Source organism: Camelina sativa, chromosome 12 (assembly GCF_030686135.1).
Source record: "Camelina sativa cultivar CO46 ecotype springtype chromosome 12, ASM3068613v1".
In the NCBI taxonomy this organism is placed as follows: Eukaryota; Viridiplantae; Streptophyta; class Magnoliopsida; order Brassicales; family Brassicaceae; genus Camelina; species Camelina sativa.
The window spans coordinates 32,699,970-32,718,329 of record NC_141891.1 but is presented as its reverse complement, the minus strand read 5'-3'; the positions used below and the strand labels follow the sequence as shown (position 1 = coordinate 32,718,329).

Below are 18,360 nucleotides of genomic sequence, written 5' to 3'. Positions count from 1 at the left end.
TAGCTCTCCATGAAGACACGTTTCAATGGGAACTTGCTCCATGCTTCTTCGAATGAGATGTGGGGCGGAATAGCTTTCTTCAAGGTCTTAAACTTGTCTCTTGGGGGTTCATCCCATCTAGAGACTGTTTGAATCTCTCCAAACTCGGCGGTTTGGTGCTTCTCTCCTTCTCCTATGATCGGCTCAGCTTCTAGTTCTTCTTGTCGAGGGTTAGAAGAATCGGGCTCATCATCTCCAATGGATTCCTCCTCATAATCGGTTTCATACTCTTCCTCTTCTTCAGCAATTTCTTCTTCTCCTAGACCTTCTAGGTCTCTTGGAGGTTAGGCTTCAAGTGTTGTTACAGCAAAACAGTCCTTGGCAAGGATCAGAACTTCTTCTTCTCTAGAGATCTCTTGGAAATCGAGTTTTGAACTCTTGGTCTCCATCAAAACTTGTAGCTTATCTCTCAAAAAATATTTGTATCCAATGTAGGCATCAGGTGGCTCTCTAGCATAATTTTCTTCTCTACACTGTTGAGTAGGCGGGTTGAATGGTTTAGCTTCATAGAAGATGTCTCCATTGATGTTGGTGAGAGTCATTCTTCGGTTAGGCCAGTCCATGACGGCTCCAGCTGTGGCTAGGAATGCTCATCCAAGGATAAGTGGTGTAAACCTTCCTTTCTCAGCATTGATAACTTGAAAATCGGTTGGAACATTGCAGATTCCAACTCTTACATGAATGTCTCAGACCATTCCTTCGGGTATTGTGAATGAGGAGTTGGCGAGTCCTATGCGTATGTCTGGGGGTTGTAAGTGTCTCAAGCCAATCTTCTTAGCAGCATCGGTTGACATGATGTTGATACATGAACCGAAATCACATAATGCATCCTTGAATTCAACTCCGTTGATATAACAAGTGATGAGGAATCGGCCAGGGCTCTCCACTTTGTGTAGTGTTCGCAAATCTTCAGGTTCCAAAGCTTTTAGGAACAAATCTCTAATCTCATCTACTGATTATCTGCTTTCCAAAAATAAACAAGAAATATCATGTTGGCACCAAGCATTCATGAAAGACGTACCAAGGGGTAAAGCTTTAACGGCTTTGTTGAACTTCTCCAAGTCTTCCTCACTAATGTGTCTTCTACGCCATAGTTTTTGTGACTCGACTGGTGCGTTTGGATAGAGAGAGAGTCTTGCTTCTCTAAAGTTATCCTCCACATGTTTCTCAGTAATATAGCTCTCCATGAAGAAACGTTTCAATGGGAACTTGCTCCATGCTTCTTCGAATGAGATGTGGGGCGGAATAGCTTTCTTCAAGGTCTTAAACTTGTCTCTTGGGGGTTCATCCCATCTAGAGACTGTTTGAATCTCTCCAAACTCGGCGGTTTGGTGCTCCTCTCCTTCTCCTATGATCGGCTCAGCTTCTAGTTCTTCTTGTCGAGGGTTAGAAGAATCGGGCTCATCATCTCCAATGGATTCCTCCTCATAATCGGTTTCATACTCTTCCTCTTCTTCAGCAATTTCTTCTTCTCCTAGACCTTCTAGGTCTCTTGGAGGTTAGGCTTCAAGTGTTGTTACAGCAAAACAGTCCTTGGCAAGGATCAGAACTTCTTCTTCTCTAGAGATCTCTTGGAAATCGAGTTTTGAACTCTTGGTCTCCATCAAAACTTGTAGCTTATCTCTCAAAAAATATTTGTTTGGTTCTGCAGCTTTTAGGAGAGCTTCCGTCACGTGGAGATATTGTGGAGGATGAGTAGGGTTGTCTCTTTTTTTTATAAGGCCAAGATTTCCCTTTCCTAAAAGGAAACATGAATGTTTTCCTTTTTGTCAAGAATTTCCTTTTTTATTCCTTCTTCTTCTCCATCTATCGGATTCTCTTCTTTGGTGTGTCCAGCAACACATGAGACTGAGCTCTCTAGATTCTCTTCAAGAGACTTGATTCTCCTTTCAATAGTAACTTGCTTAGCTCCAATGTTAGACTGAAGTAGTGGAACAAGAAGACTAGTGAACTCTTCGGTTAGAGTGTCTCCCAAGGTATCAAATCGATCACCAAAATCTCCTACTTGGGTCTCGGTTTTCCTAGCTCTTCCTTCATACTTCTCCATATGGTTGCATAAGTCGAGGGTCTTATTAAGAATAGCTTCGGAATTGTTGCAGCAACGGCTCTCCAAGGTGTTAATCTTCATGTAGCAATCGCTAGTCTCCTTAGCATTTTCTCTTATCTCCTTTGAATGTTATTTTTGTTCTTCCTCAAGACATTAGAGCTTCTTCTCCATAGCTTCAGCATTTTTGATCTTTCCTCCTCTATTCTTTTAACTTCAACAACAATTGCATCCATTTTTCCCGAAAGATCAGATTGGATTTTGTCAAGATTCTCATGTAGCTTCCTCATCATCTTATCTTGAGAGTCTGCTAACTGACTTATTAGGTTAAGCATCTTTTCTTTCTAAGCTCTTTGTTGTGTAGACTTTCGAAAATTTTCTTGATAGACTTGGTGTGGAAGTCGGAAAGGATCTCGGTAGGAGTGGTATAAATTGGCTTCGGCTTTCCTTGGGTAGGGTCTTTTAAAGCGGCTTGGACGGTGACTTGGGACAGTTTCCCAGTCTTCATGAATATCATATGGTCCTGTAGATGGTCGGGTTCTAGGGTTACCTCGGTAGAAAGCTTCTCCTTAGTCTTGAAATTGTCGAAAATTATGGTTCTCGGGAGCTTCTTCACTAGGGATCCGAAATGTCATGCAACAGTTGAAGTTTTTGAGCGCTTCTTCTCCTTCTTCTCTAGTAGTTGGTAGATCATAAGACTCATCATTCTCTATTGGCAAATCTTCATAACGGCATTCTATAGCTCTTTCCTCGAAATAAGCTTCTTCCTCATCGGTTGGGTAATCTTTTTCTCAAGTCCACACCTTGGACTTGCTAGGATCAGTTGGAAACTTATGTGAGGTTTGATATCCTTCTTTAGCTTCAATAAGTTGATCTAATTGATCGCTGATGATCGGTATAAGTTTTTTCAACGTCTTCATGAGCTTGTGTTTGATGTGAGAGCTCCTTGACGTTATTGGTTTGCGAGTGTCATAGAAAAAGTTTTCATTGACATTGACATTAAAGACTTCTTGTGGATCAAAGTTTTTTCAACGTCTTCATGAGCTTGTGTTTGATGTGAGAGCTCCTTTACGTTATTGGTTTGCGAGTGTCATAGAAAAAGTTTTCATTGACATAGACATTAAAGACTACTTGTGGATCAAATTCTTGATTCAACGCAAAGCATGGCAGATCTGCGTCGTGCGAAGTGAATGAGTGGTCAGCTTGGTAGTAAGCTGAATGGGCTGGTTGAGAATGACCATTGCGAGAACCATACATTGAGTGAGCTTGCGGACCAGATGGGTCTCCGTCCATGCCTCGATAATGTGACGTAAGCTGTGCAATTGTGAGATTATCAAAATCTCCTGGGAGAGCGTCGAGATTCATCCTTAAGGTCTCCTGAAACAAGTGAAAATCAAAAAGAAAAATTAAAAAGCAAGGTGTCCTAGACGTTACTCTAGTTCCTAGACTCTTGTAAACAACAATCTCTCCCCAGCAACGGCAACAAAAAGCTTGTGATGCGTGGTTTATTTCGCTTCAAAATCTTTTACTTTAAAAAGACCACACAAGGGCTGCAAGTGCACAGCTAATCGAGAGTATTATTTAAGGATCGATTCCACAGAGAGAGAGTTATTGTTTAGAGAATCCGTCGGAAGAGATGTAAGGCTAGGACTCAATAAAATGGGGGTTTTGGTTGTCACGGTCGTAAGCAAGCAAGTAATTGAAAATAAAAGCAAGTAAAATAAATAAAACAAGCATTGGGCATCAAGGGGAATCACAGGGGATCGATGATCTATCTATCTAGGAAAGTTTAGGGTTAGTTTGTTTATCTAAAACTCGGACTACGAAACACGAATGAACCGTTAACTTATAGATCACAAGCTAACTGTCTAAGATCCCTATACTCCGAGACTCAACTGTCGTTGGCAACGACGCATAGTTCAAAGCATTTTAAATAGGTTCAATTCTAATCCATGAAGTTTCATAGGTAAGGGGTATGTGCTTCCTATGACACCTCACACATCTAAGCTAGGTCATGCACACATGCAAGTTTTTGGCGACGCACACACACTTAGAGTTAAAACATAAAATAAACTAGAATATAAATCTAACAAACCCTAAAAATTGCCACCTAAACTAAGATCATCTCCCCCCTTTGATTATCCCTTTAAACCCAACTAGAAAACTACTATAGCATGTTTAAGGGAATCATCAAAGCAAGGTTTAATAAACTCATAAACATAAAAGAATAAATAGAGAAAATGGATTTAGATATTACTTTAATGATTGTCAAACAAAGTTGTAGGATCTTCTTCCTTATGAAAATTAATGTAACAAACGAACAAAAGAAAGAGAAAGAGTTGGTGAACTTCAAGGCTTCAAGGAGAGGGACGAGAGAGGACTGCTGGTCGTGGCTGTTCTTGTGGTCGTCGGCTCTTTGGAGGCAGGAGGCACACCCTAAACCCTAGGTTTAGAAGAGTATTTATAGGGTTTTGCCTAGGTTTAGGGTTTTGTAAGGGTAGAAACGTCTCTTCTTGTTAAGTGCCATGCAAGGGGCGGCATAGGAAGCTTCTAGAACGTGGTGACTCCTCCGGGCCGGGCCACCGTGATGGTTGCTAATCGGGCCGTCATTAAAGTCCACTTGGCTGATTGGTTCTCCTTACGTCGGTTTATAACACGCCTCGGTAAATCAGGCATAACTTCCTGATGGCTTGATGGATTGACTCTTCCAGCTTTCCATAGACACCAAGTAAGTCGAAATGCGAGTTCTGGAAGTTCTTCAAAAGTATCCCGTACTGTAAAGCTCTGAATCTTTCCTAAAACGTATCTTTCTTGTCTTTTAATCATTTTTGCTATAAAACCTGTAAAACCTTCTTGAAACCTAAAATACTTCATAATAGACATTAAATCCTTGAGATCATACTAAACTCTTCCTAAATGCATACTAAAACTATAGCTAAAATGTGTAAAATAATGATGTTATCACACATCTTAATGAGTTTGACAGGTTCTCTAGCCTCACCAATATAAATGGAGTTAGTGAGGATGCCGTGAAGCTGAGATTGTTTCATTTTTCTCTAGGAGATAAAGCCCATTAGTGGGGACTCTACCTCTTGGAAAAATCACATCTTGGATTGATTGTAAGAAGGTCTTCCTTGCAAAGTTCTTCTCTAGTACAAGGACTACACGTTTGAGGAGCAAAATTTTAGGATTTCTCCAACATAATGGCGAGTCTTTTAGTGAAGCATGGGAGCGCTTGAAAGGCTACCAGACACAATGCCAACATCATGAATTAAACAATGAATCTTTGTTGAGTACTTTGTTTAGAGGTATTCTTCCCAGTTTCAGAATTCTAGACACAGCCTCCAATAGAAGCTTCATGAATATAGATGTTGATGAAGGTTGGGAATTAGTAGAGAATCTTGCTCAGAGCAATGGTAATTACAGTGAGGAATATGATCCCAGCTTAAGGGGAGGTGTTGATTACGAGGAAGGGCATAGACAGGAACTAAAAGCCTTAAATGAGAAGCTTGAGAGGCTAGATAAACTCCTTCTAACCCAACACAAGCAAGTACATGTTGTTTGTGAAGATAAGCAGTATATGGTCCCAGTCTATCCTCCACAACAACCCAAGGAGGCTCCTGCTCAAGATCAAGAGATGAAGAGTCTGCTTCAGCAACTCCTACGAGGTCAAGCTAATGGAGCTATGGAAACAAGTAAGAAGATCACATAGATGAATAACAAGATTGACTGCACATATAATGCCCTTAATATCAAGATTGAAGCTTTAACCTGCAGAATGCTTCATCTAGAGAGCAAGAGTGCATATCCTTCTTCTGGAATATTCAATGGGACAACAATTAACAATCTCAAAGACTTTGCCACAGCCCAAGCTATATTTCTCAAAGAACTACCTACAAAGCTCACTGAGGACAGTGGCAACCAAGATGGGGAGGATTTTCTCCAACCAGAAGTGCAGAATGAGAAGAGAACTCAGCTTGCACCACTAGACCATACACACGGCTGAGCACATGGTCGAGCGCTTGATTGAGTCATTGCTCAATATTCTGAAAATCCAGTTTGGTTTATGCCTCCTCCCTATCTGCCACCTTTGCCATTTCCAGGACGGTTTAAAGACCAAATGCTGAAAAAGTACAAGGCTTATATTGATAAGCAGGCAATGATGGTCTTGAGTCATGATTGTTTGTTAGAACATGCTGAAATGAAGGATAACCCACAAGTTAAAGAGCTTGAGCAGAAAAAGCCAACTATTGATGGGCGGACTTTCGAGATTAAAGAGAAAGGTCATGAAATTAAGTCTGAATCTTTGAGGGTGTGAATGGGGGTAGAAACAGAGATTTTAGGTCACTCGACCTACTGCTCAAACTACCACTCGACCGAGCACCTTAAGTCACTAGGCCTAGCACCAAGTCACCCAGAATGCCCAGACTTCATCCCAAAGCTTCACCAACCACAAGAGCAAAGAAATCCCTCATCTGATGGTGGGCAAATCAAGAATCGCCATGGTAAAGTCAGAAGTTCTTCTCCAAAGAAAGAAAGGCAAGGTCTGAGTATTACTAGCATAAACATCTCATTTAGCATTGACCCATATATAAGGGGAGCAATGCAATCTTTGAGAACAGAGGGGACTTCATCTCCTCTATGACCCTTCCAAAGCACGAGAATGGTGAACAATGAGACTTAGTGACTTTAAACATGCTCACTTGGGAGGCCCAAAGGTTTCCTTGTAAATATGACTTAAGTTTTTTGTTGTTTTGGTTTCTTTTCTTTAGTGTTTTTGATTTCCACGAATAACCGGCATTAAGTGTTACGTGGGTATTTGAATGAGCTAGAGCCTATCCGATACCTAAACCGATGGGATACTTGATGCCCTACCCGATGCATCACTCGAATGCTGGTCTAGCAACAGGTCCGTGCACATCATCGGGCTCACTGATGAGCCAAGTGCAGCAACCACTGAAGTTGTGAACAAGCCTGAGTATACATTGGGGAGCATGAAAGCTGCTATGACTTCTTTCTACACCAACCCATGAGGTACCACATTCATCCAACCTTTGTAAATAACATTGCATTAAAGTTGTTCCGTTTTGTGGTTCTTGGATTTTTTTTTCAGACTTTTATTTACACAGAGACTATGTAATTTAAGTCTGGGGGAGGGTCCTAGAATGTATTTAACATTGTGTTTTATTTTCTTATTTTCTTATTTCAAAATTTTGCATATGAGTTTTATTCATTTGAGTCTGCACCTACTTGATAGAAACACCCAAAAATTTTGAAAATTTGAATTAAAAAAAAAAAGAGTGTTCATGTAGGTGCATTTACATTATAGGATCGAGTCTAGATTGTTTCATATAGGGCTGTTGCATATGCATTTTAGGGGACAATGATTAAAAACACCTTGTTTAAAGTCCGACCTTAAAATTAAAGTTATAGCCCTTAATTACAGTTCATTGTTGCTTGATCAATTTCAAAAAAAAAAAAAAAAATGAAGAACCTTTGTTTAAAACCTTGTGTCTTTTGAAAGCTTCTTCCACTTGTGTGAAAATTGCTTGAACATTGACTTAACCTGAACTTCAATTATCTTGCTTATGGAACTTGAATGCCTGCTCATGGTAACTCTGAACTCGGGTTAGCACTCAATTTTTGCCAATCTTTTCGCTTAACCCGAAATTTTTTTCCCCTACACTTGAATCCAAACCTTTACTTTCAAGCCTTGTTGTGATTTGTTGAGTGAGGCCTTTTCATGTTTTGATGGTGCTATAGGTTGTGAAACCTTGAGAGTATTGAGAAAGACAAAAAACTGGCTCTAGCTTTAGCTAAGTTTAGAACCATTTGGACTAGCTAATAGAATCGGTTTTGAAAGATAGGTGGTTAGCATGTTTATTTGGGGTTGGGTTGAGGATCAAAAGAGAAATAAAAGAAGAGAGTCTCTAAGGTTCAGTTTAATTAGCTCTAAGTCTCTAAAAAAAGAAGAGAAAAGTCTTGCTATAGTCTCCTAAAAAAAAGAGAGAAAAAGAAAACAAATAAATAGGAGTATAGCAAAGAAATAAAAAAAAGTTGTAAAAGAGAGCTAGCTGTTCAAGCTTAAAAACCTTAGGGATTGTAAAAAAAAAAAAGGGAGTTAAAATCAAGGTTGTAGGCGGTTTTATTCTAGGTTGTTGGATAAAAAGAAAGTGAATGAGAAAATGGTAGATCATCATGAGTTAAGCTTTGTATGACTGAATTATTCTCAATCTTAGATAGTTTTCACAACTGTCTAGCATTCATTCTTTTGAGAGTAAACCACCTAAAGATATTGTTTGGAACCTACCACCAAAAAGCCTTACCCTTGAAACCGATTGAGCTTGATTCACTTTCCATTTGCAAGAATTAGCCAAACACTTTAATGAATGTGAAAGAGTTGTTCTTTGGGATTGCAAGTTTTTACTGTTAGTTGGAGGATGAACTAGATCGATACATGGTAATACGCATAGAAAAATATTTGTAAGTATGTTGATTGATCTTAGCACCATTAAACTATCTTTAAGGACTATGGATTGAATCCTTCGCTTGGTACTTTGAGGGTATGAGTCCCCACTTTCAAACCTCATCCTCTTAATTCCTTGCTAGAGACTAGCAAGAGATAAGTTTGGGGGTGTTGATAACTCTCTAATTTACACCTTTTAGACACCCTTTTCTATCCATGTTTTGCATTATATATACCCCAACCTTAGCATTTTTAGGTCCTTAACCTTAGGAATTTACATTTAGGCTACTTAGGGTGCTGCATTGTAGCATATGTGCATTTTGGATGAAAACATGTGCTTTGGAGCCCAAAAAGGGCTAGAATGAGCTAAAACCCGAGCATGTACCCGATGGAGTGATCGTGCGAGAAGAACAGTCCCAACCTTAACTCGACCAAAGAAGATCTAAGAGCAAGAAGAACAACCCAAAGACCTACCCAAGCATCCACACGACTCAAACCTCATGCAGATCCTCGTGCAGACCTTCGGGCAGAGTTGGGCATCTAGGTCAAAGGGGCTTCCATATATAAATCTCGCTCCTTATTTTCTCGCCGACCAAGGCGAAGACACTCACGAACCCAGAAAACGAGAGCTACTGAGAGAGAGAGCGATTTACACTTTTCAAGCTTTGTTAGGAATTTATTTTTACTTCTTTTAACTACTCTTTCATTTGCGATTCTGTATTTTTCATTACTTCAGTTTCCCTCTTAATCCAATGCAATTCTCATTCGTTTGTGTTTTCATATTGTTTGCCATGAGATCTGAGTAGTGAATCAAAGTTTCTAGGGATGGGATATGTGAGTATGTGTTCTTGATCGATTAGGATGTCTTAGCTTGATTGTTTTTTATGAAAATTCCTTTCTAAATTAGTATGCTTAATGCTAGTTTCAGACCGAGAGGTTGAGATTAGATCTAGGGTGTTTTGCCATCGAGAGATGTTTGTTGAAATGCTTGAACCAACTAATGCTAGAGATTTACTCACTTAGCCTAAGAGATTAGATGTGTAAGGAGTTTATTGACAATAATGAATCAGATCTTAATGCCTGCTTAGTCATGTTTCTCCAACGAGAGTTGGGTAAGGGAGTGAATAAGGTTGATTGTTTCTACCACGAGAGAGGATTTGCAAGGTTTAGAGATTCATTTTCTAGGGAATGTTTTGCTTGAGGCATGTGAGACATCCCAAATTGATCAGGAACACTTATGAGTCGATTACCCTATCCTTAGGAGCTTTTATCTATAACTCGACCCATTACCCAAACTGGTACTCGATCACCAGCCTCGTGTATACCCTTGAGTTGTTCATCTTTGTGTTCTTGACTTTTTGTTATCCGACTATCCACTCGATCCGGTACTCGAATGCTTGCATCGTGTGCTTAGGTCGTGTGGTTCTTGTTTTATTTCCTTTTTTTTTATTTGAAACGACCGACCCTTTAAAAAAAAAAATAATAAATAATAAATATAATAAAATAAAATAAACTACGACTAGTGGTCCCATATCCACTAGCCACCTAACCACAAAAACATTCTACAGCGGAAACAACCAACCAATATCCAGTAATAATCCAATAATAAAAATATAACCATATTCCAACATAATCAATATTTAAAACAACAGGAATCATAGCACCAGCAATCTAGCAATGTTCTAATGACCCAACTCTACCAACCTAGCAATGCCAGACAACATAAAACCGAGTCCCTAGAACATCCTCCTCTTCATTGCCTTGATTCCACGATCACACTTTGCCTTTACCTGCACCACAAACACATATTGCAATGCATGAGTATTTTATAAACACTCAGTAAGGCAATTCTCCCATCTACTGGGCTATACACACAAGCAATAGAGTATCAATAACCAACACACAACAATCAACAAACGTCAAATAACAAACCAAGACTCAGCATCAACCGACGCCACACATGCAGCGACCGATGCCAAATGGGGAAGCATCGATCGACACAGAAGCTGCATCGATCGATGCAAGTGTAACTTGCATCGACCGATACCCAATCTGCATCGACCGACGCATGCTCGACGTAACACGAAAACCCTAGAGTTCAACGCGCCGTCCTCGCACTTGCATCGACCGACGTAAGATATGCATCGATCGACGCAACGTCGAGCACCGTGATTTCCCCGAAGCTTCTCACCGGATCTTCGTTCCTACAACCACAAAACTCGATCCCAAGCCACAAGAAAGCTTCCTAACGTCCATAGCATCGAACTAACAAGCCTAACATCACACAACAAGCAGATTAAAGAATCCTCTAGCTTAGATAAGCCATAGTCATGCACTTACCTTTGCAACAGAAGAATCTGAACCTTAAACAAACAAGAACAAGCCTCTAGGAAGCTCCTACAACGATCCCAGCTACAGATCTCACCAAGAAATGCCTTAAATCTCCTTAAATCTCCGGAAATCACCAGGAACTCTCAAGAACAGTTTCTCTCTTTTCGTTTCTCTCAAAAACGGCTCCACACCCACGAATGAGACAAAACTCGCATCTAAGGGTTTTCCCTAACCCAAAACGCAGCGTTTGACTTAAGTCAAAACGCACAGAATTGAACATGTATCGACCGATGCACCATCTGCATCGACCGATGCAACTCCCAAACCGGAATTCCGGTTCACGGATGTTACATTATTTTAGGTTGATAGTCAAAAACCCATACTATTGCTTGGCTTGACTTGCATTGTTCTGATCATATTTTATCTGCTAACATCACAACCATTTGGATTGATAATCCTTTGTACTATAACTGCATAGAGAATTGATACTTTGGGTGAAAATCCTGTTATCAGCTTCCAACTTTAACGCCCCCACCGTCACCTTGTTTAGTGGGCCCTATGTCCATTCCCAGCCCATGAGCTCACCTTGCTTAATGGGTCTCACGACCGCGTCCACGTCCAGCAACAACATTACCTCTAAGTCAAACCATCAGCACTACCATGAACAGAAGGGTAACCAAACAAATCCAAACCACACACAAAAATGTAAGTTACCGTGGAATCTCATTAAAGACTCGAAGAGGATAAGACTAGGACTTCACACCACACACAAATTAACTAACTATTCATAATCAATTTCCAACACGCAACCAACAGTTTTACAACATCATGCACCAAGATTTATTGACTAGTCTTCATAAAAACTCAGCTTTGAAGAAAACACACACGAACATTGCGACAAAGAACAAGTTCACTACTCACAAACGAAAATACATGTTGGAAGACAAGTACTTCCTATATCCTTTATAGAACCTAGTGAAATGAGAAACATATCTCAGAGAAATAGAGAGGATCTTCATTCTCTATTCTCCCCCATAAGCTCAAGAGGTTGAAGAAGAGAAAACGGAAACACCGACTAGAGATTGAATCGCTTAAACAACTTGATTCGCTAAGATTCATGCAACATATTCAAATCTCCACCGTAAAAATCCTAAATAAACAACTCAGAAACAACTCTACAAAATTTCAGTTCAAACCGAGAAGATCTCATATTTGGATCTCAAAAACACTCACGATAGATGCTGTAAAAAATTCTAAAAATACCAGGCACGATCAGCAATGCTAAAACTCAAATATATTACAAAAAAAAAACCGTTGAAACATGATCTCCACTGTTGAATATGTAGAACACCGAGTAACATAACTGTCCCCCAAAAATCAGCCAGATTGGAGTTCGTTGGATTGTCGAAACGTGCAAAACACCAAATCCTAACAGTTCTCTTTTTACTTTTTAATTGTTCCTTTTTTTAGTTTCTAGATCCGAAAATCACCATCCACAAAGGACCAAACAAACGTGAGCTTGGCCAAAATATAATGATTTTTGTTGATTGTGCTTAGAGTTTTTCAAAATTTTGATTCTGATAAAAAATTCTCTTGTTAAATTTAGATAATGTTATTTTTAGTGATTTTACTGCTCAACTAATCATGAAATAGGGGTGACACATGAAAATATGTCATTTTATTGATTTTATTAGAAATAAAAATTTGTTGAGTGAAATAAATTTATTTTTTCAGATGGTCAGCGGGAATAGTCATGTTCTTTTTGCTAAAGCTTGTGACATTTTCATTCATGAGGTAACTGTAAGACCCCGACCCTAAATTCTGTACATAGCCGTACATGGCCAATAAAAAATCTTAGGGCCTTTTAACTTTTAACTCGTTCGTTTAACAATATGCGACAGCGGTTCATAAAACAGGTGAAATAAACTAAAAACCATGTATTCAAATTAATCATGAGGTTCAAATATTCCAAAACCATGCCATAGGCTAGCACATCTTCTCCTAAATATCAAACTATAAATAAAACTAGCCAAAGCCACCATCCTCTCCCTCTCTTGCCTTCCGTCACACGAGCTGGTCAGCCACATAATTCCTGGTCATCGGGCATCTCCTTTCCTACGACCATAATAGGAGGAGCGGTCATCCCGTCTCACTAGGCTCAGTTCAATAATCTCAATCCAACATAGGTTTATTCAATCAAGTCATGCATGTCGAAGAACCCATATGATAGTTGTCCAAATCGTTTAGACCAACCATCCATTATTGCAATGAAAACATTAACATGACAAGCAAGCAATAAAGAATATATAACCATCGGTCAAGAGATCGACCATAGAACTCGGCCGCAGTCACGCACTCACCTTCGGTTTTGACCAACAGTGTTAATCTCTTGGTTCCTATGCTTAAATTTGATCCCTGCCTCTACACGGATAGACCAACATCTTTAACACTCGATGTATCAACCATAACCTTTGACGGATGAAGGTGGGGAGAAACACTTACTGTTCTCTCCTCGACTATGACTAGGATCTCTCTCGGTTTAAGCTTCTTTGGAAACTCTCTCTCTCTCTATCTCACGGCGGCTCAAGGATGTTTATGCGAATGCTCTTGAGAGCTTAAAGGTTTTATGCTATATATAGGTTCGACCAAACTGCCTTGAGTTTCCTCAAAACGATAAGCCGTATCGTTCCCTGAATTCCCATATTTTTCGCTACTATCCTTATCCGATCAACTTTGCCTTTTCCGCGAGTTTCCATTTCTCTCGAGTTTCCATTCCCGTGAGTCGGCTTAAATCTTTCGCAAAGATTCCCGAGTTCCCAATTCTCTCGGGCCATCCATCGTCCCATTGTCATGTTGGTCCAGCCTTGTCCATCGGCCTGATCCATCGTTCACCGATGCAACCTCATCTGACAGTTCCTACTTTACTATCGCTCTCACTATCACTCGCACTATCACTCAGACTGTCACTCGGACTGTCACTTGGACTAATTACATCCCATTTCATCCAGAAACTTATATGCATGCATCATCTACATGTAGGCTAAGGATTCCGTTTCTTCAATTCAAACATTTGTTTACTACTTCAGTAGTCTCAAACTCTCCATTCTCATTCGGATCCGCTTAGTCTACTCAACTCATGGCCAGTGTCCTTCTGTACCATGGTTCATACGGTATATGTCTTGTTACCGTCCTGATATCGTCTTGATACCGTCTTGATATCGTCCTGATACCATGCTAATAATCATACCGCTATCAACCTGTCAGTGTACCGCTATCGACCTTCAGATCGTACCGCAATCGACCCATCAGCATACCGCTATTGACCCTCAAATCGTACTGCTGTCGATCCGTCGGCATACCGCTATCGACCCTTGTATCGTACCTCGTACGTACCATCGGTACAGTGGGAGCGGGTCTTTACATTTCTCCCCCACTTAGGATTGATTCGTCCTCTAATCCTTGCTCCCCATCCCAGGAACTTCCCTTTTATCGAACTACTTCTTGAAGTTCACTTTCATGACCTCTTCCGGTTCCCAGGTTGTTTCCTCTACTCCTTCACAATCCCATACAACCGGAATCAACTTAACCTCTTCTTCTTCTTATGTGGACCCCTCATCTTAGTGCCAACTATCCGGACCGGTCGTCCGATGATAGTCATGTTCGTTTGAAGGTCGGATGGTGGCTCGGAGATCACATTCTCCCCTCCCATTATGTGTTTCCTTAGCAAAGAAATGTGGAACACCGATAGAAAGATGCCATGGCCGGCGGCAATTCCAGCCTATACGCTATCGTCCCGATCCTTTCCATGATATGGTACAGACCAATGTAACGTGGGGTCAACTTAGTGTTCAACGCCACCCAATCTTTACCTTTGTAGGTCATGGTTTTGAGTTATACCATATCTCCAACCTGAAATTCCAATTCCCTACGAAGCTTATCCGCATAACTCTTCTGCCTATCCTGGGCTTCTTTCATCTTAATCTTCAAGACTTTAATACTTTCAGTTGTTTCATCCACAAAATCTCGACCGTACACACTCCGCTCCCGCACTTGTGTCCAACACAAGGGTGTACGGCATGCTCTACTGTATAAAGCTTCATACGATGACATGCCTATACTTGCATGGAAGATACTATTGTAGGCAAACTCTGCTAAAGGTAAATGCCCGTCCAATTATCACCCCAGTCCAGTACACTTGCTCGCAAAAGATCCTCAAGCGTCTGGATAGTTCGTTCAGACTGACCGTTTGTCTGCGGGTGATTGGCTGTTCTCATATCTATTCTCGTCCCAAAACTCTTCTGCAGGGCCTTCCAAAGTCCTGATGTAAACTTAGTGTCTCGGTCCAACACTATACTAGCAGGTACACCATGCAACCGTACAATCTCTTGTACATATACCTCGGCCAACTTCCCGGCTCCGTCCTTCTTGTTTATGGCCAAGAAGTGTGCTGATTTGGTTAATCGGTCTAGGATTACCCATATGGCGTCCTTTTTGTCACACATCGGTAAGCTCGTGACAGAGTCCATGGTTATCATGTCCCATTTCCATCCGGGTATCAGTAGACTTTGCAACAGTCCTCTCGGTACTTGGTTTTCGGCCTTAACCCGTTGACATGTTTGACAAGCCGCAACCCAGTTGGCTACGTCCCTCTTCATGCCTGACCAAAGGTAATACCGTTTTGGATCCTGGTACATCTTGGTTGATCCGTGATGGATTGACAGTTTAGACTGGTGAGCTTCTTTAAGGATTTCGGTCCGCAACTCCTTATCCATAGGAACGCACACTCGGCCCTTTACCAATATAGTTCCATTGTTTGAGGTTTCATACTCGGTCCTTTCCATTTTGGACAATCGTATCAGGTCCTCGTCCTTCTCTTGTGCGATCCGCACCATGGTCAGCAAATCTACTTGATCTGTGGCCCAAAGGCCCAGCGGTTCCAGCTGTTTGGTTAGTGCGTTCAGCCACAAGGTTCCAATCATTCCTAGCAGACTTTCCATGTCCTTCTCAACACTTGTGGCCAGCCTCTTCCGGCTCAAGGCGACCGCCACTAAGTTTGCTTTACCCAAATGGTAGCTAATCTCCAAATCGTACTCCACAACCAGTTCCATCCATCTTCGCTGTCCTAGGTTCAATTTCGACTGAGTTTACTTTAAACTCTTTTGGTCCGTGTATATTCGCACCTTCCACCATACAAATTGGACCTCCAGATCTTTAGTGCAAATACTACGGCTGCCATTTCCAAGTCATGGGTTTGGTAGTTCGCTTCATGCTTCCTTAACTATCAAGAAGCATAGGCGATCACTCTACCGTTCTGGAGTAGTCGTAAGCATGTACTTTAGCTTCGAGAAACTCTGCTCACACTCAGCCGACGACACGTATGGTTCGTCCTTTCCCATCAGTTTGGTCAGCAGTTGGGCCATACTTGTGAACACTTTCACGAATCGCCGATAGTAACCGGCCTGTCCTAGGAAACTTCTTATTTCCGATGCGTTTTGGGGTCTAGGCCATTCTGCTATGGACCAAATCTTTTCTTGATTGACAGAGACTCCTCTGTACGACACCACATGGCCTAAGAACCCAATTTCTCTTTTCCAAAAGCTGCACTTGCTAATTCTTGCGAACAACTTTTGCTCATTCAATCTTCCCACCACCTTCCTCAAATGTGTATCGTGTTCCTCTTCACTCTTAGAGTAAACCAAGATGTCGTCTATGAAGACAATCACGAACTCATCTAGGTACTCTCGGAACACATTGTTCATGATTTTCATGAAAGCTGCGTGGGCATTGGTTAACCCGAACGGCATGACCACAAATTCATTATGGCCATACTTTGTCCAAAAGGTCGTCTTCCGGATGTCTGATTCTTTTATCGGAATCTCATGGTAACCCGAGGCGAAATCGATCTTCGAGAAGTACGTCGCTCCTTGGAGTTGGTCCAACAACTCGTCGATCCTAGGCAATGGGTACCTGTTCTTCACTGTCACTTTATTCAACCCTCGGTAGTCAATGCAAAGTCGAAAGATTCCGTCCTTCTTCTTCACAAAGAGTACCGGTACACCCCATGGTGAGATGCTTGGCCTCACAAACCCCTTCTCCATCAGTTCACCGAACTATTTCTTTAGTTCAGCCATCTCCGCTGGTGCCATACGGTACAGAGCCTTAGATATCGGAGCCGTACTGGGTTCTAGTTCAATGGTGAATGGGCCCGAACGTGCTGGTGGTAATCCGGACATTGGTCTGAACACACTCTCAAATTCCCGTACCACCGGTATGTCCTGGAGTCCCATTTCTGATCCTTCTTCCTCTATGGTGATAAAACCTATGTAAGCTTCGCATCCGTTCTGATCATCTGTAATGCTGAGACCAACAAAATCCCCAAGATTGGCCTGATGCCCTGATATTCCAACATTCCTTTAGTAGTCTCAAACAATACTCGTCCGCGGTGGCAATCCAAGTGGGCCATGTGTTTACCAAGCCAATCCATACTCAGTATCACATCGTGTGACTTCATTCGGCATATGACAAGGTCTTCCGGCATGTCCATACCGCACATCATGACCGAGATGTTCCGTACCACTCTGTACGTCATCATCACTTGACCACCCGCCGCTTGTACCAACCCAAAGTTATCACCGGGTTCTTTCTGAAATCGACCTTTCCCAATCATATACGGACTCACAAAACAATGCGTAGCCCCGGTATCGAACATCACATGAGTTTCTACACCACCCATGAGTATGGTCCCAATGATCTGCCGTGAAGTGCTTGCTTCCACCTGCCCGTCCGCGATCGAGTACACCCTAGGCATAATCTCCGACCGTTTCAGCGGTGGTGGCAACGACAACACCTCGCTGACCCATTTCTGCCCTTGTGTCGCCAGCTTTGGACAGTTCGGTCGAATGTGTCCCGATTGGCCACGCTGGTAGCACACCTGCGTATCGTTCCCCTTTTGCGGACAGCTACTGGTCATATGGTCCTTCCCTCCGCACACAAGGCACGTACCAAGTAAATGTCGGTACTGACCCAAGTGCCTCTTATGGTAGGTTGGAGACACCCGTACACTACCCGAAGCTTTACCTGCAGGCTTCCGGCCTGCAGTATGTTTTGATCTGGTACAATGTTTAGAGTTCACCTGCGGTACCTGCTGTACCGAGGTCCCTTCGGAGTGCTGCTGAGATTCCTTGGCCAGACCATCTTCCAACATGGCCGCCTTCTCAACCAACTTGGTGAGGCTCCCAAAGTTCCATATCATACATCAGTTACGGACATCCACCCTCATGCCCCGCAAGAACCGACGAATCTGAACCTGCTCATCCTCCATCTCGGTCTGAACCGACGAATTTCAACCTGCTCATGACCACCGTACCTCTTGAGTTGGTTAAACTCGGTCTCATACTCTCGCATGGTCCGAGCCTCCTGCTTCACATCTAGGAATTTTTATTTAAGGTGGTCAAGAGCTTCTTAAGGAAAGTACTTTGGA

The 18,360-nt window shown here is 41.8% G+C and overlaps 1 protein-coding gene and 1 non-coding gene across 2 annotated transcripts; both read right to left on the bottom strand.

The window, feature by feature from the left end:
• Nucleotides 1–5,249: 5,249 nt before the first annotated feature.
• Nucleotides 5,250–5,356, bottom strand: LOC147932919 (small nucleolar RNA R71). The gene has a single exon (XR_015576862.1). It is a non-coding gene; the product is annotated as a small nucleolar RNA R71 (small nucleolar RNA).
• Nucleotides 5,357–16,990: 11,634 nt separating this feature from the next.
• LOC104773211 (uncharacterized) lies at nt 16,991–18,132 on the bottom strand. The gene is made up of 2 exons (XM_010497794.2): nt 17,352–18,132; nt 16,991–17,274 (listed from the first exon to the last, which is right to left on the bottom strand). The coding sequence occupies exons 1-2, from the start codon at nt 18,130–18,132 to the stop codon at nt 16,991–16,993; spliced, it is 1,065 nt and encodes a 354-aa protein (XP_010496096.2).
• Between the last annotated feature and the right edge of the window lie 228 nt (nt 18,133–18,360).

What these genes read in the sequence shown, in the direction of transcription:
- LOC104773211 (XM_010497794.2), bottom strand. Translation starts at nt 18,132, where the DNA reads ATGATATGGAACTTTGGGAGCCTCACCAAGTTGGTTGAGAAGGCGGCC. An exon ending in ACTGAGTATGGATTGGCTTG is followed by an intron (nt 17,275 to 17,351) that starts GTAAACACATGG and finishes TTGGAATATCAG; the next exon opens with GGCATCAGGCCAATCTTGGG.